The sequence below is a fragment of the Jatropha curcas genome, chromosome 6 (assembly GCF_041381405.1).
Source record: "Jatropha curcas cultivar XTBG-Jc1 chromosome 6, XTBG_Jcur_1.0, whole genome shotgun sequence".
NCBI classification, from domain to species: domain Eukaryota; kingdom Viridiplantae; phylum Streptophyta; class Magnoliopsida; order Malpighiales; family Euphorbiaceae; genus Jatropha; species Jatropha curcas.
The window spans coordinates 19,224,796-19,250,463 of record NC_143156.1 but is presented as its reverse complement, the minus strand read 5'-3'; the positions used below and the strand labels follow the sequence as shown (position 1 = coordinate 19,250,463).

The 25,668-nt window shown below is 36.1% G+C and overlaps 2 protein-coding genes and 1 pseudogene across 2 annotated transcripts; 1 reads left to right on the top strand and 2 right to left on the bottom strand.

The window, feature by feature from the left end:
- The first annotated feature begins 2,575 nt into the window (after positions 1-2,575).
- LOC149495671 (uncharacterized) lies at positions 2,576-12,295 on the top strand. The gene has a single exon (XM_089722232.1). The coding sequence runs from the start codon at positions 6,336-6,338 to the stop codon at positions 10,383-10,385; it is 4,050 nt and encodes a 1,349-aa protein (XP_089578358.1). The 5' UTR covers positions 2,576-6,335; the 3' UTR covers positions 10,386-12,295.
- On the bottom strand, positions 3,110-4,374 carry LOC105628642 (uncharacterized). The gene is made up of 4 exons (XM_012210087.1): positions 4,126-4,374; positions 3,890-4,076; positions 3,344-3,487; positions 3,110-3,267 (listed from the first exon to the last, which is right to left on the bottom strand). The coding sequence occupies exons 1-4, from the start codon at positions 4,372-4,374 to the stop codon at positions 3,110-3,112; spliced, it is 738 nt and encodes a 245-aa protein (XP_012065477.1).
- Positions 12,296-18,752: 6,457 nt separating the features above from the next.
- On the bottom strand, positions 18,753-19,547 carry LOC149495670 (uncharacterized; annotated as a pseudogene).
- Positions 19,548-25,668: the final 6,121 nt, after the last annotated feature.

Below are 25,668 nucleotides of genomic sequence, written 5' to 3'. Positions count from 1 at the left end.
ATTAAGCTTGAGAAGTGATTTGCAGTGATTATTTTAAAGAAATTTGGAGATTTCCTTCTTGAGCCAACTAAGTGTTTTGATGATAACTTCATTTTTGGGTTTAGATTCTTAGCATATACATGCTTACTCATGCTCCAATTTCTTCTTTTATGTGTTTTCTTTGTTTTGATTTTGATTTTCTTTTATGTAGAAGGTGGAGAACCTTCTACCAAAGAGAAGGGCAAAGCTAAGGCTTAAAGGGTTTTAATTTAAGCTTGTTTTAAGGTTAGTATTCATAAATACACTTACCTTGTTTCAATTTTTGATTTTGTGATTTTATGCTATTATGTGATAATTTGGGAATTTTGTATGAATTGATTAAATTGTTAAATTTTGGTTGTATAATTGTGCTTTTGGGTGTATTTGAACATTGTTAGAATGATTAATTCGTTGAGAGAAACTCCTCCCCCTATTCTCTCATGTTGGCCGAACCATATGTGAGGTAAAGGTGAGAGTTTTTCTCTTCAATTAATGTTTGATTTAAGCTCTAAATCTATTGTTATGAATATATTTAATGGATACTAAAGTTAAATTGTACATATGTTAAGTTTAATAATTTTTCTTACGAGTAATTATTGGACATTTTGGGGGAAAAAGTGGAATTAATTTAATTGATGCATGATGAGGGTTTAAATGGATATTTGGGTGCTTAAGAATTATGTTAGCATGCTTGATTGAAGGAGGAAACTACCTTCCCTTAATTTGCATGAAGAGTCTGAACCACCTAGGGTGGTAAGGCTTACGTAATTGCCTTATTAAGTGATGTATGGACTTTCTATTTCATGCTATATATATATATATATTTCATAGGTATGATACATTTGATAATTTTTCATTTGTTTTAGGTTTATGAGAAATGGGTGTTTTAAGCATATGTGCCTTGAATTTAATAAGAAAAATATGATTTGATTGATAAAGTTTTATTCATGATGAATCTTATTATGACTTGAAGAAAAGTAAAAAAAAAAAAAGGAAAATGATTTTAAGAGAAATTTTTCCTATGATAAGAAATTGTACCTAAGTATGAAATTTTTATGACTTACTTAAGTTTAAATTAAGTTTCCATTATGATTTTTAGAAGACTAAAGAAAATGAATTTTATGAGAAATGTTATGAATTAAGAAATAAAACAAGGATTTTGGGCTCTAATATACTTGGTGTAAATTTGTTGCATAATTTGATTTATTTTGTAAGATGAGCATGCTCGGCATTTGATGCCATTATGATAAGAAGCTATGATGATATGCTAGGCACGTGGGTGTCTTATGTTAGGGGGAACGCACTCTATATGTTATGATAGGCTCTTGCAGCACTTATGAATAAGCTATGAAATCTTATCTACTTCTTTTTCTCCTAAGTGTATGCGAGCCCCTTGGAAAATATGTTTAAGAAAATTAAATTAATGAGATTACATTATTTTAGTAAATCTTAGTTTAGAATAAATTATTTATGTTATCAAATGAATTTCCAAAGCATGATGTTTTGGTGCATAATTTTAAAATAGTAGCATGTTTATTGGTGAATAAATGTTTAAGTAAAGGACTTATGGTGTAAAAGAACTAAATTATTTATGTTATCTATTATAAGTTTATTTGATATTTTTTATGATATAAATGTTAATGTATGTTAAAAATTTAATGATTTTATAATTTGTAAATCTTTTTATGAAAATTTATAATTTGAGTATGCTGTCATCACAAAGCACTACTGAATTTTATACTCAGCGCATTGATTTTATAACGGGCAGGTTTGAGACTGTATTTTACTGCTTAAAGACCAGAAGAGTGGCATCAGAGCAGAAGAGACTAATTTGATAGTAGGTTTATTTAGCACATTGTTTATTACAAGTCTTTCACAACGATGTAAAGATTATTAAGAATCATTTTAGGAGAGATTGTGGTTAAAAAGAGAGAGAAAAAGCGGAGTAAATTTAAAAATGTATTTCAAATCATTAATGCACTAAACTCTTGAAGACCATTGGTTATTATTATTATTATTTTTTTTTGTTAGAATGCAAACTATTCATATATTATTAATATCAGAAGAAATAACATCCAAGATAAAGGATCGAGGAGCAAAACTCCATTCCATCATGTCAGGCAAAGTCACAGCTGCTCTAGCCAAAGCATGAGTTACCTAATTAGCTGACCGAACTACAAAAGACATCCTACAATATTGCAGCTCATAAAGAAGAGCTTTGCAATCACAAACAATAGAACCAAAATAGGATAGGTCCACCTCTTTTGTTGCCAAAGCTTGAACAAGCACCAAACAATCAACTTCAATTTGAACTAGCCCGAATCACTGAATTTCTATCTGACTAAGGGCCTCACAAAGACCCGTGGTTTTAGCTCCTTTCGAGTCCAATGCAACAACAAGCTTTTGCATTTTTCCACCACATGATTGACCTTTGCTGTCTCTAATAATACATCCCACTCCTGCTATCCCCTCAGCATCGAAAAAAGAGGCATCAACGTTACATTTAATATTTCCAGTCTTTTGGTTTCTAGCGTCGACGATTATAAGAAGGTATAGTTAAAGGAGAGATATGTCTGGGACCTCTGAGCATCCTGCCACTCATGAACAATCAACGAAGCATGATGCACTGGACGAGTAATAGAAGAAGCTTTATTCTTCCAAACTATCTGATTACGATTAAACCATAACTCTCATGCAATAGCCAGAGCTTGCTCCTGCACTTCAACTGAGTATCGTAACATGATGACGCGCCACCAATCTATAAGAGACCTATGGGAACTATTATAACCCACTACATATGCAGAACAACATTGTTGTGCAAAAGGGCAGTGTAACAAGATATGGGAAATCGTCTCCTCTGCACTTCTGCATACAAGACACTAAGGATCAAGGAGAACCCATTTTTTGATAAGAGAAGAAGCAACAGGAACCACATCAAGCACGGCACGCAAAAAAAAAAAATGTTTATCTTCCCCGCTACCTTTTGCTTCCAAAAGGACCACCAAAAGGGTTCGTCAAGAACACTCTCATGATTATGAGATGCATAAAGCAAGTTATAATCGCTTTTAATAGTATAGTTACCCTTCTTGTCCTAAAAACACATCCAGGAATTAGCCATCTCCATTCTGGGTAATGGAATTTTCAGAATAAGAGCTCTTTCTTCATTAGACAAGAGTAAAGACAATGTCTCCAAGTCCCATCTTCGAGAGTCAGGCCGAAATAAATCACAGACTTTCAGATCATCAATACCTGTGTTATTAACAGAAAGAACTGAGGGACAGTCATGCTTGGATGCATGGCATTTTCCAGACCATAGTGCTCTTACCATCACCAATCCGACGGATACAGCCCTTCTTTAGCAGCTCTTGAGATGCAAAAATGCTCTGCCATACATGACTTGGGTTTTGACCCAATGAGGCTTTAAGGAAAGAAGTTTCTAGGAAGTACTTGGCCTTAAAAATCTGTGAAGCTAAAGAATCCTCACAAGTCAAAAATCGGCAGCCTTGTTTTGCCAACAGGGCTTTATTAAAATTTGAGAGAGATCGAAATCCGATCCCACCATGATCCTTCTTGCGACAGAGATAATGCCAAGCCATCCAATTAATACCAGACTCGTTACTACCGCTATTCCTCCACCAACACTAGTTCATCATCTTCTCGATAGCAATAACAGTAGAGGAAGGTAGAAGAAAAATGCTCATCACATAACTGGGCACTGCTTATATCACTGTTTTTAGGAGCACCTCCTTACTCGCACAAGATAAAAGCTTTTGTTTCCAGCTATTAAGGCGCCTCCATAACTTATCTAAGATAAAATCGAAGACTTCTTTTTTCTTTCTTCCAATGATCGACGGTAAGCCAAGATACTTACCATGGTTAGCGACCTGAGTCACCTGCAATAAATTCCTAATTGCTGCTTTTAGGAAATCCTTGGTGTTACGGCTGAAAAAGATGGTTGATTTTGACAAATTTATTTTCTGCCCTGATGCATTTTCATAAAGCTGCAAACACTTTTGCACGACTCTAGCTTCCTCCAATGTTGCTTGGAAAAATAGAAACTGTCGCCAACAAAAATGAATTAGAGATAGAAGGGCCTTGTGTAGATACCTTACAACCATGTAAATCGCCTCTACGCTCATAGTATCCTAGAAGTAAAGATAGAGCTTCAGCACATATGATGAACACATGTGGTGAAAGTGGATCACCTTGTCTTAGGCCGCGATGAGGAAAGATGGGGCCAAACAAGTGACCATCATTAAGAAAATTATACTCGCTGAACTTACACAGGACATAACTAGAGATACCCAATGTGAGCCAAAACCCAACTTCACCATAACCTGTCTCAAAAAGTCCCATTCAACTCTGTCGTAAGCCTTGCTCATGTCAGTTTTCAGTGCTACATAGCTTTCTTCCTCGTTTTATTTTTAATGCAGTGCACAATTTCGAAAGCCACCATAGTATTATCCGTTATCAAACGTCCAGAATAAAAGCACTTTGAACACTAGAGATAATACTAGATAAACAGAACTGCATTCGAATTGCAATAGCTTTGATAGTTATTTTATCCACCACGTTACAAAAGGGATATTGGCCACAAATTAGAAACATAGTGCGAGTCTTTACATTTCGGGATAAGAATCACAGTGGTACAATTACTACCCGTTAAGTTTGCTCCCATGTTCAAATAATCCAAACAAGCTGTCGAAATGTCATCTCCAATAATCGGCCAAAACGCGTGAGAAAATCAGGGATTGAACCCATCAGGACCAGGGGACTTGTCTGGGTGCATGTCGAATGAAGCGGATTAATGTCTTCTTTAGTAAAAGGTTGTTCAAGAATATGATTTTGCTCCTCAGTCACCTTAGAATCAATGTAACGTAAAATTTCCTCAATCTGCAAACATAAATTTAAAAAATAATTAAAGATCAATTGCTCCAAACCCGTATCCCAACTATGCCACTGCCCATCTTTCGCTTTCAGATTTTAGAAACAAATCTTTTTCTTTCTAACCGAGGCTATAAAATGAAAATATTTGGTGTTAAGGTCTCCTTCTCACAGCCAATATTGCTTGGCTCGCTGCTTCCTGTAGGTCTCCTGTTGCCTTAACAGTTCACCATAAGCTTATTGAGCAATTCGAAATAGTTCAATCTATAGAGGATCAAATTTACCCCTATACTGTTCCATCTAACGCTTAAATTGAGCCCTTTTCTCTGCACCCGAATTTTGAAGATACGAACCACAACGAGCAAGTCGCTCCTGCAATGGTAAAGCAGCCCCTAAACTCCAACCCTCCATAACAACATCATGACAATCTATCTCTCCCAACTATTGATTCTCAAAAAGGAAGCTTTTTCGAATAAAGTGAACGATAGTAACCCCCACTAAAAGAAAGATCGGACAATGGTCACTGCTCCCAGCCCCTAGATGGTACAAGCAACCATTAGGAAATAATCAAAAAATGCAGTGTGTTTGGATGTTACATGTCAAATTAAGTTGAGCCTTTAATGTTGGAATAGGTATGTTTCTGACTTGATTGGAAACAACGAAGGAAGAGGATTACCATTCCCAAATATATCAGGAATGGCTTACTTAGTATGGCTGTAAGTGTTCGATATGTATTTTACTTAAAATAAAACACCAAGTCAGCAAAAAATCTCTCTCTCTCTCTCTCTCTCTCTCTCAACATTGTCCAGCCATTTTCAAGTTTATTGGAAGAGTTACAATTTGCAGCTTTCTTGATTTTTGAATGGTGACTGAAGCTTTCTTGGAATCAAACAACACTGCTCCTGAAGTGCATGCCAAATGTTCGACGAAATGCATAAATGGAAAGACATGTAACAGCGAGAAGAGGTAATGGAGGTTCTGTTTTGTGGGCTAAAATTTTCTAGCACGATCTTCTAAACTCTTACAATATTAAAACAATAAAGACAAGGAAGCCATGACTTTGCTTGGTTGGTACATGATGTCGGCAGTAACATGATCCTGATCCCAAGTTCAGTGATGATGGGATTGGCTATAGCGTTTTTGCAGTTTGGTTATGGAGGCCACTGTGATGCTTTTCTTCTTCATTCACAGGTTTGTCTTTTCTGGACCTTTTCATAAGCAATTATGAACATGAATGTGTTGCCAGCTGCCTTTTGCTTCTGATCATCTGCAGTTTTGGTTTTGAAGTTGTTTCGTCTCTCTTTCTGGAGAGTTGTCGTCTCTCTTTGTGGAGAGTTATTTTATAAATTTGTTTGCTAAAAAAAAAAAAAAAAAAAAAGGCGAATGAAAATGGGGCTATTGGCAGGTTTTGTGAGTCCGACCCGCCATCTGACATGAGTACCATAAGTTGGAACTGTCGTGGACTGGGCAACCCCCGAGCAGTACGTACTTTACAGGATATCATTAATGACAAGAAACCAAATTTTATTTTTCTTATTGAGACCCTTTGTGCTTCTAATAAAGTTGCGGAAATACAATCATTATTAGATTATGACGGTTTTGTTAATGTTGATTGTGTTGGCCATAGTGGTGGTTTGGCATTACTCTGGAAGGGTGTTTCGTCAATACATCTTATTAGTTCCAGTTCTAGATATATAGATGTTGAAGTGGAATTGCCCCGGTTTGGTGTTTGGCGGCTCACGGGTTTCTATGGTGATCCAAATAGAACCAGAAGAAATAATTCTTGGCAGTTACTTCGTGTTTTGGCTTCTCACAGCGACTTGCCTTGGTTGTGTTTAGGCGACTTTAATGATATTCTTGCTTCGTATGAAAAGAGAGGAGGTAGGGCTCAACCTAATTATCTTATTCGGGGATTCCAAGCTACTATCTCAGATGCACATTTGACTGATTTTCCTATGTCTGGTTATGCTTTCACTTGGGAACATGGTCGCTCTAGCGGCAATTTAATAGAGGAAAAACTTGATCGTATTCTGGCCACTGACTCTTGGCGACGAAATTTCTCTCAAGCTCGAGCTATGGTTCTTGATAAGTCCTCATCCGACCATCTTCCGATTTACCTTGAAATACGCCATTTTGTGCCTAGGGCTCAGGCTAGACGCTTCCATTTCGAGAATAGCTGGAGGAGGGAGGCTGCTTGTAAGGATCTGATTAAGGGTTGTTGGCTCGAGACAGCGGGTATGGGCTTAGCTGAAAGGATTTCTCGTTGCAGAGCACTTCTTGAGGTTTGGGGGGAAGAATTTCGCCATTATCAAAAAGGGGAATTTGCTACTTGCTTGGCTATCATGGCTGCTACAAGAGGTTCTCGTATCGCAGGGGATAATGTCCGATTTCTGGAGGCAAAAAATAGGTATCAGGAATTATTGTTACAGAAGGAAATTTTTTGGAAACAACGTGCTAAAGAGTTCTGGTTGCGGGAAGGTGATGCTAATACCCGTTTCTTTCATCGAAGAGCTTCAGCCCGTCAGCAACAGAATCGGATTTCTTCTTTGAGAGACGAATCTGGTAACTGGTGTCACTTGAATTCCGGGTTAGAGGATCTCATGGTTCGTTATTTTACAAATATGTTTGCTTCCCAAAATTGCACCTCTACGTTGGTTTCCGATTTTACTCAGCCTGTTATCACTGAGGAGCAAAATGAGTTCTTGTTAGCTCCTTACTCAATTGAAGATGTTCGGGCAGCAGTGTTTGATATGAAGGCCGACAAAGCCCCGGGACTTGACGGGTTCAATCCTGGTTTCTACCAAGGCTACTGGGACATTATAGGTAATGATATTGCTCAATACTGTCTTGAGATAATTCACAGTAGGTCTATCCCTGATTATCTGAATGTGACTGGTTTGGTTTTGATTCCTAAGAAATCATCCCCTGAATCTATGACTGATTTGAGACCGATTGCCCTTTGCAATGTTCTGTTAAAAGTCATTACTAAGATGCTCGCAAATCGTCTTCGCACTATTCTTCCGCGTCTGATTTCGGAAAGCCAGAGTGCCTTTGTTGCGGGTAGGAATATTCAGGATAATTGTATTGTTGCTTTTGAAGCTTTACATGCATTTCATAGGACGACTAGGGGTTCTAATTTTTCTGCAGCTGTCAAAATGGACATCAGTAAAGCATATGACAGAATGGAGTGGTCCTTTCATCGTCAAATGTTAACTAAGTTGGGTTTTCATGCTCTATGGATTAATCTTATAATGTCTACTCTAACTTCGGTTAAGTACTGGATTTTGCGGAATAACAGAGAGCTTGGACCCATTATCCCCACTCGGGGTTTGCGACAGGGTGACCCTCTATCCCCGTATTTATTCATCATCTGTGCTGAAGGCTTATCAAATATAATTCAGATGTCTATTCAGAATGACAATTTGAGTGGTTTTCGAGTTTGTCGGAGAGGACCGTTAATTTCTCATCTATTTTTTGCTGATGACAGTTTGGTGTTTTTGAAGGCTTCGGTTCAAGAATCACAATCTCTCAAACATATTTTGGCTATGTATGAGGCAGAATCAGGGCAACAGATCAATTTAAATAAGTCTTCCATTACTTTCAGCGCTAATACCCCTCGGCACTCCAGAAATCAAATATGTTCCCTTCTTCAGGTTACGGAAAAGGATACTTTAGGCACTTACTTGGGTTTACCGTCTCACATGGGTCGGAATCGGAAGGAGGCTTTTAATTACATTAAGGACCGAATGTGGAAGCGTTTAAACTCGTGGGAGCTAAAGTCTCTCTCCCGTGCGGGAAGAGAAATTTTGTTAAAAACGGTTCTTCATGCTTTACCTAATTACCTTATGAGTCTTTTCTTGTTACCCAAGACTTTATGTACGGAACTGGAACGTATCATGAATCGGTTTTTGTGGGGCAGCGGGCGGAACTACTCTCAGGGTATTCACTGGCTTGCTTGGAACAAAATGGCCATCCCGAAGGTGTTCGGAGGGCTAGGATTTCGGAAAATTCATGAATTTAACATAGCTCTTCTAGGTAAACAGGGCTGGAAACTCATGGTAAACCCAGATTCATTGGCTGCACGTGTTTTGAAAGCAAAGTATTTTCCGACTTGTAGTTTTCTGGAAGCTAATCTAGGCTCCAATCCGAGCTATGTTTGGCGAAGCATTTGGGGGTCTAAGAGTTTGATTCAAAGGGGATTATATTTGCGGGTTGGTAGTGGTTCCAACATATCTATTTGGGATTCTCCTTGGTTGCCTGTCGAAGAGTGTTCTTTTATCTCCACTCCTCGACCACACAATAGTAATATTTTCCTGGTTTCAGATCTTATTGTACAACGAAGATGGGATGTTGAGCGGCTTCGACGATTATTCAATGCAAGAGATGTTGCTTGTATCCTCTCTATTCCTTTAAGTAATCACATGGGAGATGACCGGGTTTGCTGGAAATTTGACACAAAAGGTACATACACAGTCAAGAGTGCTTACAGATTACTCCTGCATAACCCTCTTGCGTCACAATTTATGTCTACTATAAGTTGGACTCAGCTGTGGAAGATGAAGATCCCACCCAAAGTTACAAATTTCATTTGGCGTGCAGTATGTGATGTTCTACCTTGTAGGAGGAATTTATGCTCTCGGAAGGTGGACATTCAAGATATTTGCCCTCTATGTCTTGGAGATTCTGAAACTATTCTTCATATTCTTGTCAACTGCCCTTTTTCAAGACAGGTTTGGACTCTTTCCCATCTTGGATTTCGGTGGTCTTCGGCTATATCTTTTGGGGAGTGGTTTCAGCAAGCCTCCAACTCCTTGACTTTGGAGAATTTGAGTTATGTTTCTATGGTGTGTTGGGCATTATGGACAACTAGAAATGATATGGTATGGCGTCAAAAAAGCAGGAATCCAGGGGCAGTAATTTCACTAGCTTCGGGTGTTTGGCACGCATGGAAGGAAGCTAAGCTTCATGGTTTGGTAGTTCCTTCTCCAGCAAACTCAAATCGTACATGGAGTCCACCCCCGTTTAACTGGTTAAAAGTGAACACGGATGCTTCAACTGGAGTGGCTTCTGGTTATGTGGGTATTGGCATAGTAGTTAGGAATTCAGCCTCTGAGTTTATTGCTGGCAAAGCGTGGAGATTCCCGGGTTTTTTCACTGCTAAGGTGGCTGAGGCCATAGCCATGAGAGAAGCTTTGAGCTGGATCAAGGATCACGGATGGAATTATATTTTATTGGAAATCGATTCTCAGTTAGTTGCAAATGCCATCAACGATGATGCTACAAATGACTCGTCTGCTTTTGGTTTGATAATTCAGGACTGCAAATCTCTTTTGTCTGAGATACCAGTCGCAAAATGTAATTTTGTTTATAGGTCTGCGAATGTGGCTGCACATACATTAGCAGTTGGAACACATTCCGAAGCAGGCTTGGGGGTTTGGAATTCTGTACCACCTCCTGTTCTACTTGATTTCTTATTTTCGTAATAAAATTTTCCATTTTAACTTCAAAAAAAAAAAAAACCATTAGGAAATAATGACATCCAATCCCCTGTCACCAACGCCCGATCCAATTTTTCTTGAACCCAACCCTCGGTATTTCTTCCTCTTTTCCAATTGAATTTGGTACCCCCCTAGCTAAGATAAAAAAGCGCAGAATCCTCCACTGCTTCTCTAAAGCCATCAATAAGCCATTGGGGCTGTGGAACTCTGCTCCACTTTTCACTCTGTAAAAGGACATCGTTAAAATCTCCTAGGACTACCCAGGGTAAAGGAGATTTACTCTTAAGAGAATGAAGCTGATCCCAAGACTGATGTCTTCGCTATTGTGAGGGTTAGCCATTGAAGCTGTTAAACAGAAAGAAGGAAGCCCATCTATCGTTACCTGCATATTAATATGATGTTGGGAATAGCTTATTAGGTTGCACATAGGTTTAGTTCTCCATAATAAAGCCAACCCACCTGAATGGCCTATTGGATCAATTGCAAACATACCTTAAAAGCCCAGCTTTGCTCTAACATGGTCCACATGCTACCAATTGATCATTGTTCCCATAAGGAAAATAATGTTGGGTTTCTTATCTAAGACTAGCTCCTGTAGTACCCAAACTGTCTCTGGGTTTCCAAGCCCATGATAGTTCCAACTTATGGTACTCATTGGGCCGGGCGGGTTTGGAAACTAGAACCAACACAAATTTTTTGAAATTCTTTCACATTCTTCTATCGGAACAGCTACCTGTACCATGTCATCAACCCTATGCCTTTTTGGGTCCAAAATCACTAATTGTGCATCAGTAGAATCCTTTTCACTTTCAATCATATTAGACTCCTTGGGATTCATGTTTTCCTTTCCTACGCCACCCTATGACGTGCTCGACTTATACCCTCCAAAAACGAATTTTCCATGCATATCACCCATGCAACCCGGCAATGTATTCGAAAACTCCAAAAATTTCATTTGATTGAAGTCCATAGTTGTTGTTCCAAAACCACCACGGGAATCACCTAGAATGGTGGCATCAGTACGCAACCACCGGGCACCATTATTATTGACCTTATTAGTACCTGCTCTCATCCAGGCTCCGTATGCAAATTGATCCCGAGGAACATTTGAGTTATCAAACAGTTTGGAACAAAAATAATCCAAATGTCCAAGGAAACCACAGAAGAAACAAAATGTGGACAAATGCTCATATTTAAAATCCACCAAGTGCCAAGTCTTCCCATCCTTACTAACCTGCATCCGTCGCTTCAAAGGTTTGTGAATATCAATGGATACCCGGATTCTAATGATATCACGTCAAGTTGGTTGAAATTTTTTGGATCTGCTTCCAAATAAGAGCCTATATAATCTCCAGTATGTTTGCCTACCCGTTCAGACATAAAACCATTTGGGAGATTACCAACTTGAACCCAGAAGCCACTTTCATTAGCTCCACCTGCCAGGGCTTTTCTCCTTCCTCTAGAGGTTTCATAATCAAACAGGTTTTGTGCAAAGTTGTATGGACCTCCCTAAATAACACGATCCAGGTCCCATTGATGAAAGAATTGAAAGTGGAACGCATTATTTCCCAAGTCAAAAATATTTAGACCCCGTACCAGTCTCCACACTGAGGCCCATGGTTTGCTTGAAAGCCACAAGATTAACTGGTTTCTCTGTCAAAAGTCATCCTACTGCACACCACTTATTGGTTTCAAACTCCTCTTGCTGCTCCGCACCGGCTCCTCATCCATAACCACCTTCCTTGTGCCTCGTCGAAAGGTTTGCGTACAGATCCTCAACTGATGAGTGTCTTGGGTTTGGTTCAGCCATGGTTAAAAAACGGAGGAAGAAAGGAAAACAAGAAGAGAGGAAGGGATAAACTAAAGAATAATATTAGGGTTTAAGGGTTGAAACAAATCTTGTCAAATGAACAAGAGAGAAATATTACTTGTCACAGGAACAAGAGTTTTATATAATAAAAAATATTTTAATTATAGTCAAATTGCTGAATATCACTTTAAAAAATTATTATGGACCATTAATTAATTCAGCTAAGAGTAATATTCCCTCTATCCACAAATAAAAATCATTTTAGAGTTTTTTTTTAGAATAATTATATATTTAGTGGTTGAACACGATCAATTGAGTGTATGAATTTTTTAAAAATTTGCAATTAGATGTCTCCAGCTGACTTGACTATGAATTGCGGGACCAGATTTTTAACACGTGGCAGCTGATTTGGACAAAAAGAAAAGTTTCATAAATCGACGTGGATTTAATGGAATTAATTTTTTAAACCTCCATTTATTGTTGCCCAACAACCTATTTCATCAATTCCTCAAACCAGATCGTTGTACTTCAATTTCTTCTTTGAAATCCAGATTCTATGAACTATTCAAAAGCCAGAAATCCATCAAACACTAATAAAAATGCAAACTGAAAAATTTCTCAAAAGGAAGAAGAATCTTTAAACAAAACTATTTAACAATTGGTAATAGAAATTTAACTCCTAAAAAATGGTAAAATAGAAATTTAATTCCTAAAACAAATGAAAGCAACGATTAAAGAATTCAAAGACTTATCTTCTTTCAACTGAAAACTTTAAAAAAATAAAAATAAAAATTGCATATCAGTTGAATGATTTCAAACAACAAATCGATGAAATCAAAATAAAAATTCAAAAAAGAAAAAACATCCTCATTCACATTTAAAAATTAAAAAAAGAATACCTGAAGATCCTTATTGAAATCAAGTAGATTTGGATTCCAAGTAAAACCCATTATGAGTAAATCTAAAAAGAATATTGGATTCACTAACACCTAACTCCTCAATCAATAGAGAAGGAGGTTGTCATCCGCTTAATTTTACCAAAGATAAATTCCAAACTCAGAGCGATGTCATTCAATTTTAGCTAAGTTGGTTTAGCATGTGAAAGATAGTGAGTTTTTGATTTTGATCATAGACTCGTTGCTCGGGTAGCTCCAAGAAGATGATAAGAATATAATGATAGTTGTAGCATAAGGTGTTGTCCCTCTGGATATGAAGGAAAAGACGTAGCGACAATTTTTAGGGTTCTTTAATAAGAAAGTAGTTGCAAAAGAAAACACATGTTTAAAGGGCATATTAGGAATTTAATAACATGTCCACCTTGTCACGCCCGACTCTAATCAACAGAGGAATTGTCCGCTTTGGATCAAGCCAAATTCCCCATACAAGATTGGCAAGACCCGCACGGTTTTGTCCCGCAGGTGAAATAGGAAACTTCCCAGGGGGTCACCCATCCTAGGATTTTCGTTAAGCGAGCACGCTTAACCCTGGAGTTCTTCCTCATTCCACCAAAAGGCGCATCTAATGATTAGTTTCCCCCTTTTCTATATATGATTCGATTCATTCTTGTGTCCCGCATTCCACTACCCTAGCTAGCCTGCCATCCTAGAAGCTAGCCAAGAGCTTTGCTCTACCCACCCTCTTAGGATCGCTTTGCTGAGTCGGGATGTCACACACCTCGATTCCACATGCCAAGATGATTTGGAGCTTCTTTATGCCACATTGTTTACCACATGTAAAAATTGGATCTCGCAATTACGCGGTCATGTTTTCGATGAGTCAAATTAGATTGAGACTCAATTGCAAATTTTAAAAAATTCGTACACTCAATTGATAGTGTTTTCCGTTCAGACACCAAAATATAAAAAAGTGAAAAGTTCATATACTAAAATTATAATTATCCCTTTTTTTTGTCAATACATAAGTTGTTTTGAAAATATCTAGGAGTAATTAATAAAATTTATTCAATTCTACCATTTCTTATATTAAATGCAATAACTATCTCTATAATTTTTTAAGGAGAGTTTAAGATAATTAATTGCTTCATTAGCTAACATGCAATGACTTTAAATGACTTATATTTGTTGACAGAAGGAGTATTATTTGAATCATATCGCTTTTTTAGAGGAAAATATCATACTCCTTTCATCCCATTTTGTTTGCATGGTTTGACAAAACACGCATATTAAGAATTTAATCAACAAAAATCATTTTGTCCTTTTTTACCCTTAACCCATTAAGATATTAATAAAAGCCTTCTTTTAATGAACAATTATAAAGGTTATCACGGAAAAAATAATTACTTACATATCTAAATTTAGAGACCTTGCATACATTTTAGGACATTCAAAAATGAATAACAAGCAAACAAAATGAGATGAATGGAGTATTTTATATATATATATATATATATATATATATATATATATATATATATAAATGCAATTGTATTAATTTATATGGAAACTAACATATTAAGGTATAACTTAATCGTAAGTAAATGTATGACCTGATAATAGATGCAGGTTTGGAACTCAACCCCTTAATGCTCAAAATTTACACGCAAACTAACAATAAATTACAAATTATAATTATACCTCTCTTTTATGAGGTAAAATTCAACCATAAACCATACTGAATTTTATTTTAAAAGAAAATAGTTATTTCCTCCGTGAGGTTTTACAAAATTAATTAATTTGCCCTCGTATTTTTATATATTAGATATTTAATCTTTGAAATTTGATTCTGTCTCATTAAATGGTCCTTCCATTCATTTTTAATGATTTTTGTTATTAAATGCTTCATGAAAGACTAAAATACCCTTCTTCTTCATTTCTCCAAGTCTTGTCTTTGCAACTACATAAACTCAAAAAATAAATAAAAAAGAATATTAGAAATACTTGGTATTAGATTGTTGATAGTCCCCGACTTTATCCAAGGGTACGCTTTTTTTAATCCAAACATTGCCTTTCACTCTCTCTTTCCCCCTGCCTTTAACTGCTCTTCCTACTGTACTTGCTTGGACGATGCTTCTACAAAATCTTAACAAACTAAAAAAATATGAGAAAGTTATAATATAATCAAAAACTCATTTGAATGAGAAAAAAAATAGGATTTGTGTTTATTTTTTTCAAGAAGAAAAGGCAGCCACTGCTGTATTTTTAATTCAGATTCAAGTCATTATTCATGAACATACACAGCTCCTCTTATATCGAGGTACAAAATAGACTTAGTCTAAACTAAATCTCAAGAATAACGAAGATAATCAACTGTGAATCACAAGCCAGATTATGTGGTTGTGTTAGCTACCAAACTAGTCAAATAAAGAGCTAAACATGGACTTCCAACAACTAAATACACCCAACAGTAGAATAGGAAAATATTAACTAACCTTATCTCTCCAAAATACACCTTATAACTCCATATTTTCCTCAACGGGTCCTTGTAAGAGGGACTGATCACATAATGACACCTTATTACTCTTATGATCTTTAACATCCCCCCTCAAACTTTGCTGGGGCAGGAGGCAGAGTTTGCTGCGAAACATAGGTATGGCAGATTTTGGTATTGGTTTGGTGAAGATGTCAGCAACCTGTTGATCTGTTGGAACATATTTAGTAACTAGAAGACCACGTGCAACCCGTTCTCTAACAAAGTGGTAGTCCAACTCTATATGCTTACTCCTGGCATGAAACACTGTATTCACAGTGAGATAAAGAGCACTCAAGTTATCACAGTAAAGTATAGGCGGCACAGTCATGGGAATCAAAAAATCTTGAAGCAAATATGTAAGCCAAGTGAGCTCAGCAGTTGTATGAGCCATTGCTCTATATTCAGCTTCGGTACTGGAACGAGAGACAGTGTGTTGCTTCTTGGCACACCACAAGATTAAATTGCAACTAAGGAACGTACAGTACCCTGTGGTCGAGCGCTTGGTAATTGGACATCCAGCCCAATCGGCATCGGCAAACCCCTGCAAAAATAACGAAGAATTGGAAGTTAAATGTAATCCTAGACTCAGAGTTCCTTTCACATACCGAAGAATGCGATGAACAAACTTCATGTGCACCACCGTCGGGTCCTGCAAATATTAAAAAACAAAATTCACACTGTATGCAAGATCAGGGCGGGTTAATGTTAAATATTGCAACGTGCCAACAATACTGCGATATAAGGGAGGATCAACAAGAGCAGCAGGACTTGTAACATTTGGTTTTATTTCCAAAGGTGTGGCCATCGGTTTACTGTCAAGCATTCCAAAATGATCAAGCAAAGTTAAAGCATAATGTGTTTGATTTAGCAACAACCCATCTTCTGTTTGTGTAATTTCAATACCCAAAAAATGATGCAATAGGCCTAGATCTTTCATAGCAAATTCCCTACACAAAAATTGAATAAACGAATCAATTAATGTTGGAGAAGACCCTGTTAAAAGCATATCATCAAATAAATCAACAAGGCTAACGTGCCTTGCAATGAATGAAAAAAAAAAAGCGAAGGGTAAGCAAAACTGCAGAGAAAACCAAAAGAAACAAAAAAACTACTTAGCCTATCAAACCATGCGCGTGGGGCTTGTTTTAAGCCATACAGCGCCCTCTTCAGTTTACACACATATGAAGAATATTGCAAATCTACCATACCTAGCGGCTGATCCATATAAAGATCCTCATAAACATGACCATGTAAGTAAGAAAGCATTTTTAACATCAAGTTGTCGAACTTGCCACCGTCGAACCAAAGCAATTGAAAGAACAAGTCGAATGGTTCCTAGTTTAACAACTGGAGAAAAAGTTTCTGTAAAATCTTGACCATCAACTTGATGATATCCTTTCGCAACTAACCATGCTTTTAATTGATCAAGGGAACCATCGGATTTAAGCTTCACCTTGAATACCCATTTTGACCCTATCACATTCATGTCAGGCATCCTAGGAACCAAAGTCCAAGTCTCATTTTTGTGAAGAGCAGATAATTCCTCCTCCATAGCTTTCTTCCATCCAGAATGTGCCAAAGCTTGTCTGACAGTACGTGGTTCCTTAGGAATTGAGGAATCCATGGTTGTGATAAGAGCATACCTAGGGTTTGGTTTAATAATACCATATTGAGATCGGGTTGTCATAGAATGGCGATTTGGAGCAAGAACAGGTGCAAGAGAAGCAGAATCTGTTGCTAATTCAGCAATTGGAATATCTGAAGTGGGATCTGGCATTGGCAAAGGGAGATCAGTTTCCTGTATTTCTAAATGTTGTGATGTGAAATTAGCGGATGATGATGGCGAATGAATAAGGGAATCTGGTGTGATGGGTATTGGTGACAAATGATGTGGGGATGGTAAAGAAGCAGTCGAAGAATGTTGAATAGAGACTGGTGTGGCAGATTGCGGCGGAGAAACTGGAACATGCAAAGGGGAAGCTAGTTCAGTCGTGGAGAAAGGGATCGTGGCTGTCGAAATCGTATTAGGTTGGGCTTGATTGAAAAGAGAAGGAATTGGAATTAAAGATAATGACTGGGTAGAATCCTACACAGCAGATGACACAATAACAGAAGCTGGTATCCATGAATCAAACACTTGTGTAACATGTCCTGGTGTACAAATATTAGTTGCTGATTTGTATGGAAAACACTCTTCATCGAAAACCACATGTCTCGACATAATATATTTATGATTTTTCAAATCGTAACACTTGTAACCTTTATATTTGTCATTGTATCCTGTAAAAACACAAAGAGTAGATTTTGGATCAAATTTATTTTTCTTGGTGTCCCAAATATATGGGAAACACTTACACCCAAAAACACGTAACATGGAATAATCTGGATGCTTTTCATGTAACTTAAAAAATGGTGAATCAAATGAAATGGATGATGAGGGTAAACGATTAATTAAGAAAACTGCAGTAGTAAACGCATCAACCCGAAAAGATAACGGAACACGGCTATGAAACAACATTGACATTCCTAGTTTACGTATTATGCGATGTCGACGTTCAACTGTACCAGCTTGTTCTGGTGTATATGGGCAAGAAATATGATGAATTATTCCAGTTTGTAGAAAATGAGTAGCCAAAGCAGAATTAACAAATTCTCCCCCTCCATCTAATTGAAAAACTTTGATAACAGCATTATATTGACGTTGGACATAGTTTTCAAAAGCAATAAAAGCCGAATAAAAATCAGATTTCGCACGTAATGGAATTATCCAAGTGTATTTGGTGTAATCATCGACAAGACAAGCATAAAACTTAAATTTTCCAATAGATAACACAGGAGCTGGTCCCCATAAGTCACAATGTATTTTTTCAAAAGCAGTAGTAGTAGAATTAACACTTCTTTTAAAAGGAAATTTGCTGAATTTCCCCAACTAACAACTGTCACACACTTGATTTATTTTTAAAGGGCCATTAACAGCAATTAGGCCTTTATTATGCAAATAATTTAAAGCAAAAATTTGTGGATGTCCAAGGCGTTGGTGCCAAACATCAGCACTATAAGACTTGAAACAACATGAAAAATTAGTTTTAGGACTACTAGAAATCGTATACAAATCACCCTTCTTTGGTCCCTACATGATTAACGCGCCTGTCTTCCGTTCCTTCACAATAAAAGAATCATTAGTAAACTCACAATTTACAGGAAACTGTGAAGTTAATTTACTTACCGATAACAAATTCTTTTTTAAATCAGGAACATAAAAAACCTCAGACAATGGCAACAAACGATTATTTTTTCGAACTTCAGAACAACCAATACCAGCTATAGGGATGGAAGAACCATCACCTATAATAACCGAATCACTATCTACATAAGTATGTAAATTAGACACCATACCTTCACTACCAGTCATATGATTCGTAGCTGCAGTGTCAGACGTCCAATCATGGTCTGTAACAGTATTATCAAGTGTCAAGGCTGCTAAAGCTTGAGGAAGAACACCAGGTTGAGACGCAGATGAAGGAATCCACCAACAAATTTTTGCGATATGTCCTGTTTTGTTACAAAACTGACAGGTCTCATCTCAATAAAGCTCACATTCTGCAGCTGTCATACGTCTCTTCCCTGGTGGTGGAGGTCATCGCTGCTGACCTGAAGAATTTGTTTGATTCTGCACCTGAAACCCACGACCTGCAGAAGTAAAATTTGAGTGAGAATTTTTTGAATCTAAAGACGAGTTTGATCCAGCAATCTGCCGATTTTTTTTGCTGTTGAGTATAGAACGCCAGATGAGGCGTATGAACTGCTAAAGGTGAAATTGCAGAATTTGCAAACCAAGTTGGTCGTTGATCATGATTTTGGAGTTGTGAAATCAATTCTGAATAAGTTGGTCTTGGTGGTTTGAGCATTGTGGTAGTAAAGGTCTCATATTGTGGACCAAGACTTGTGAGTAAGCTATAAATTTTTTCTTTTTCCTGAATTGGACGGCCAATAGCAGCCAAACTATCACAAATATTTTTGAATTGATGAATATGATCACCAATGCTGATGCTGTCATCTTTGTGAAGATAGATCAATTGTTGACGAAGTGTAAACTCCCTTTCTTGAGACTCCTGTGCATATGAGTCTTTTAAAGCATCCCAGACAGCAAAGGCCGTATCGAGCCCAATTACAAGCCTTAGAGATTCTTCAGAGAGTGTGCCGATTATCCACCCTCGAAGAAGACGATTTGCTTTCTGCCAAGCAACGAAATTCTGAAGTGATTGCTCTATTGCTTTGTCTGATCCTGCCGGATTCATTAGTGGTTCTTCTGTGAGATGATTTAAGAGATCTTGACTCTCCGTAAGTCCTAGTACTTGCTCACGCCATAGAAGGTAATTTGTTTGGGTGAGTTTCAAAGTGACGAAATTGCTGACGTTTAGTGATAAAGATGAGGAAGCCATGAGCAGAATGATATAGAACCTGGATATTCAGGCTCTGATACCAAGAAAGAAAATAGGATTTGTGTTTTTTTTTCAAGAAGAAAAGGCAGCCACTGTTGTATTTTTAATTCAGATTCAAGTCATTATTCATGAACATACACAGCTCCTCTTATATAGAGGTACAAAATAGACTAAGTCTAAACTAAATCCCAAGAATAACGAAGATAATCAACTGTGAATCACAAGCCAGATTATGTGGCTGTGTTAGCTACCAAACTAGTCAAAGAAAAAGCTAAACATGGACTTCCAACAACTAAATACACTCAACAATAGAATAGGAAAATATTAACTAACCTTGTCTCTCCAAAATACACCTTATAACTCCATATTTTCCTCAACAGGTCTTTGTAAGAGGGACTGATCACATAATGACACCTTATTACTCCTATGATCTTTAACAGAATGCCCACTACAAATAGATCGCCCGACTTAGTATTTTAAATGAGATCATATATATGTAATGCACTAAGATTAAAAACAACCATAGATCGCCCGACTTAGTATTTTAAATGAGATCATATATATGTAATGCACTAAGATTATTAATGGGGTTTAAATACATACAGATACAAATATTTAAAGAAAAATCATAATTATAAATTAATATACTATGATTTAATGGATTTATATGAACACTTATAAAATTCATTTACCTCAGAATCAACATACAAACTAAGTATGATACGTGGCGTTGTTATACCAAGAGGATAACTATTTTAATAGTTCTTTGGACCAGTAGCCCGCACCTCTGGGTTTCCAGCCTATATATCAATACTTAAACAAGTACTGTTTAGATTCTTTTTAAGAAATAGTTACTGTTTATCGTTTTAGTATGAACAAACAGTTACTGTTTAGATCAAACAAATTTAAACAAACAATACAAATTTCTGATGTGGAAGATCAGACGAAGCTGCATCCACAGAGCATACTTATACAACAAACAAAACACAAATAAATTTAATATTTATCAATTAACTCAACCAATTTTAATTGATTTTAAGGTTTAAGGTTCCTACAACCTTAGCCTGGGATCCCCAGAACTAAGTCAGAGTGACGAGGGAGAAGAGAAGGAAGCCTTTAACAGGGCTTAGTAGTAGCAATTTATGGATTTAAATAAATAACTTTATTTAAATACAAATATGAAATACAAATTTAAACTTACAAGTTTAAAGTTTACAATCCAGACTTCGAACGTTGAATGCTTACAAAGAACGTTGAGAGGAGGATGAGAGGATTTAGAGTAATATGGTTATACCAAAATAAAGCTTATGCCTTCACAAGAGGATAGGCTCCCTTTAAATAACATAGAAAAGAATCTTTACTATTCTACTTTTACTATTTATGAATAGTAATTGATCTGCCACCGAATCTTCAACAGTGATGACCTTTACTGTGGATGAACAGTGGGTTGTCTGCCACTGTGTCTTGACCTTTACTGTGGACATCATGTAGTGGCTTTTCCTGTTGAAACAGTAAATTGGCCTTTACTATGTGAATGATGGTGAAATAAGGTTTCACCTGCCTTTTACTCAGATGAGGACGATGTGTCCTTCTTTTTCTTTTCTTTTTTCTTTACTTTGCTTTTTTGCTTTAATTTTTCTTTTGCTCTTTTGGCAGCTTTACTTTTGACAATTGATTGAATAATATCATCATTACTATCTTCTTTGGAGGAGAGTGATGATGAAGATGAGGAAGAAGAGGACGCCATATCAGCCCATCTAGCTTTGCTTTTATGGCTGGATTTAGATGATTTATCTGAACAAACTGCTGGCTGTTTACTTGATGAGAGTTTTACTGGAGAATCTGAACCTGTAGAAAGTTGTTGGAACATTTCTTGGCAGATTCTTTTATACTCATCAGGAGTTTTAGCCGCAGCTAACCTAGCTTGACACTGTGCTTTCTGGATTCCAAATGTAGGTTGATCCTTTAAAGCAAGAGTAGTCGCATAGGTTAAGGGAGAAACTTGTGACAGTTTACTGCGAATCCATTGGTCAATTTTAAGTTCAGTAGTAGAGTTCTTGAACGATCCCCACCATTTAATCTTGTGTCGTTTTACCAATGTAGGAATTTGATAAGTTCCTACTGCATACTGAGTGTCCAAATACCATTGATATACCCATGGCGTGAAGAAGGCCATACAATAATACATAAGAGAAGGAATATGGGCTTCTGCAGGACTGGGTTTATAATGGGCTTTAAAATACTGATATAAGGCCTGTATTGGAGGAGGGATGATTTCATTGGAAATACCCCTGGTTTGCCACCATTTTTTAAACCAGTTAGGCACTTTACAATCAGTACGGAATGAAGTATCAAAATACATTAACCATGAATGCGTAGCAGTGGGGTTTTGAATAGCAAAAACTTTTTCCCATGCATCGCGGTAATCAAAATAATTGTAAGCAGTACTGTGTACATGCTTATATAAAACTTTAAATTTTACTGATGTATAAAGAGAGGGTGCAGGCCAATCCTTGGGATGGATTATCTTGTGGATTTTAAGAGAAGAATATAAAATAACAGATTTATTTTTAGAATCATAATTATGTTTAATTTTTACTGATCCTGTATCCAGAAGAATATTATGATAATATTCCTGAGGTTTTGAAAGATCGGTTGGAATAAAATACCAATCCTCAGGATAATATTGTTTTAAAACAGACCAAGGATTAATATTGTTATATCCATCCTCAATCTCAATTTCATAATCAAAAATATTTTTAATGAACCATTTATGTATACTTGGAGTATACTGGATTTTTGGCAAATCCACAGCCATCAACGGATTTGATAAGTCTTTACTGTCTACCGTTTGAGACAGACTAGCCGTACCATGAACGGGTACGATCGCTTTAGGTGTAGAAGACATACCTGGCGCCTCTGTGGAAGAGGACGCTATACTTTGTAACGCCTTTAATACTTCAGGGGATTGACTAAGTTGTTCAATCCATTTTTTAAGATCTGAAGAGGTTTTAGTGTTTAGGGTTTTAGGTAAATCTTCTGAGTGCTCAGAAAGAGCTTTAGTGGGTGATTCAGATTCTTCTTTAGGGGCTTTGCCCTTATCCTTTTTCCTGCCCATTGTTCCGTAAGAATTCTCGAGTCAGAAAGTCTGGAATGTTGTTGTTAGTACCTTTAATAAATTCTATATCAAATTCAAATATACTAAGTAATGCTTGCCATCTAGCAAAAATTTGTTTAGAAGCAAGATTTTTGACATCTTTTTGCAAAACATCTTTTGCAGATTTACAATCAATCCGAAGTAAAAATTTTTGATTTAATAAATCAGACTGAAATTTATTTATACAAATAACTATACTCAAAATTTCTTTTTTAGTGGTAGAATAATTTAATTATGTGTGACTCCAATGACCAGACGTATACTGAATAATACGTTCTTTATCATTAATTACTTGTTTTAAAATACCACCATATCCAACATCTAACGCATCAGTTTCCACTATTTTAAATGCTGTTGGATTAGGGATATAAAGATATGGAATTTCTTTTACTAAGACCTTTATTTTTTTTACTAGCTGTGTATGCTGGACTGTCCATGGGCCTGCATTCTTTTTAAGCCTATCATGCAAGGGCTTTATCATACAATTTAGGTTGGGATAAAAATCTATAACATAGTTTAAACATCCAAGAAAACGTTGGAGTTGGGTTTTATTAGTTAATTCATCAGGGAACTTGGACCCAAAAACCATAGCTCGTTCTATGGGCTGGATAATACCCTGTTCTATATAGTGACCCAAAAATCTAACTTTGGTTTTAAATAAGTCCATTTTAGTTTTACTCAGTGCTAATCCATTCATTTCAATTACCATGCAAAATGTTATTAAGTGTTTAAAATGTTCTTCTAATATTCTACTAAAAACTAGAACATCATCAATGTATACTATACAAAATTCACTATGAGGATTAAATATATCATTCATGATCCTCTAAAATTCAGAAGGAGCATTTTTTAATCCAAAAGGCATCACATTCCATTCATACTGTCCGAAAGGAACTGTGAATGCTGTTTTATATCTATCATTAGGATGAATCTGGATCTGCCAATAACCAGATTTCATATCAAATTTACTAAAAATGTTTGCATTATACAATTGTTTTAATAAATCTTTCTTACTAGGTAATGGATACCTGATCCATTTTAAAGCTGTGTTTAATGGTTTATAATTAATTACTAATCTAGGTACTCCTCTTTCTATTTCAGCATTCTTATTGACATAAAAAGCTGCACAAGACCAAGGACTTCTAGATTTGCTAATTAATTTTTTATTTTCTAAATCTTTAATTTCTTTTTTACAGTGCTCTATGAGTTCAGGGCTCATTTGAATGGGCCGTGCTTTAGTTGTAATGGACTTTTGATCAAAGTCCTTTTCATATGGTAAATCTACTATATGCTGTTTACGAGCCCAAAACGCATTTGGGTGGTCGGCACATAGTCTATTTTCCATAAATTCTCTTAATTTATTAATTCTAGTTTGAACATTTTAATCTTCTAATTGGTTTTTAATCCTTTGAAGATATGCATGATTCTTCAAATTATTTAAGTCTTCTTCCTTAGAATTTATCAAAGAGTTAATTTCTAAAGTTTTAATAGAGTGAGCTTTTAATAAATTTAAATTCTTTCTTCTAGGTTTTTCAGTAAATTCTAACCTAGCTTTACTACCTTTTATCTTAAACTTAATACAGTCTTCTTTTACTGAATATGGTGTGATTAGGTTTATAAATGGTGTTCCTAATATTACCATATAATTGATTTGTGGTGAAAGTAAAAATATTGTTTTAATTTCTAATTCATTATTTACAATATCTGCATTTATTTTACCTACAATTTCTAACTTAGATTTATTAGCTGTAGTTAGTTTTTCATGGGTTTCTGACCAAAATCTATGTGGTACTATATCAGATTTTATACAATTTAAGTCCGCGCCTGTATCAAACAAAGCTATACCATTTACCAGAAAATCATTGGAAATTTGTAAGGTTATTTTTACTAAGTATTTTCTCGATGTTATTTCTTGTAAAAGAAAGAGAAAATTAGGGTTTATTTCTTCTTCTTCATTTAGTTCATTTATTTCATCCTTTACTTCATCATCTGGTTCTTCCGAAGAGGAACTAGATATTAACTGAGATTCTAAATGTTTTATTTTTGTAGCATTTACCTGTGCCTGATGTTTTAAGTCTTTTACTTCATGTTTTAAAACATTAATTTCTTTATACAAATCTTTCAGTGACATATTTGTTTCTACCTTTTTATTTCTGTTTAATATAGTTGTTAAATCATAAGTATTAGTGTGAATTTTAGGTGTTATAGTTTTTACTTCCTTATCTTCTTCAAAACTTTGAATTAGTTTTTTAAGAAGTTGACTCTTAAGGTCATTATCTGTTATAGTATTTACTACTTCTAAAAGTGTACTTTGATCTTTAGTTAACATATTTATTGATTTATCTGAAGAACTGGTTGTTGAACCAAGTTCATCAATTTGATGTTCACTTTCTTGTATCTCAGAATCTGATGTATCAGAAGTAAGATACA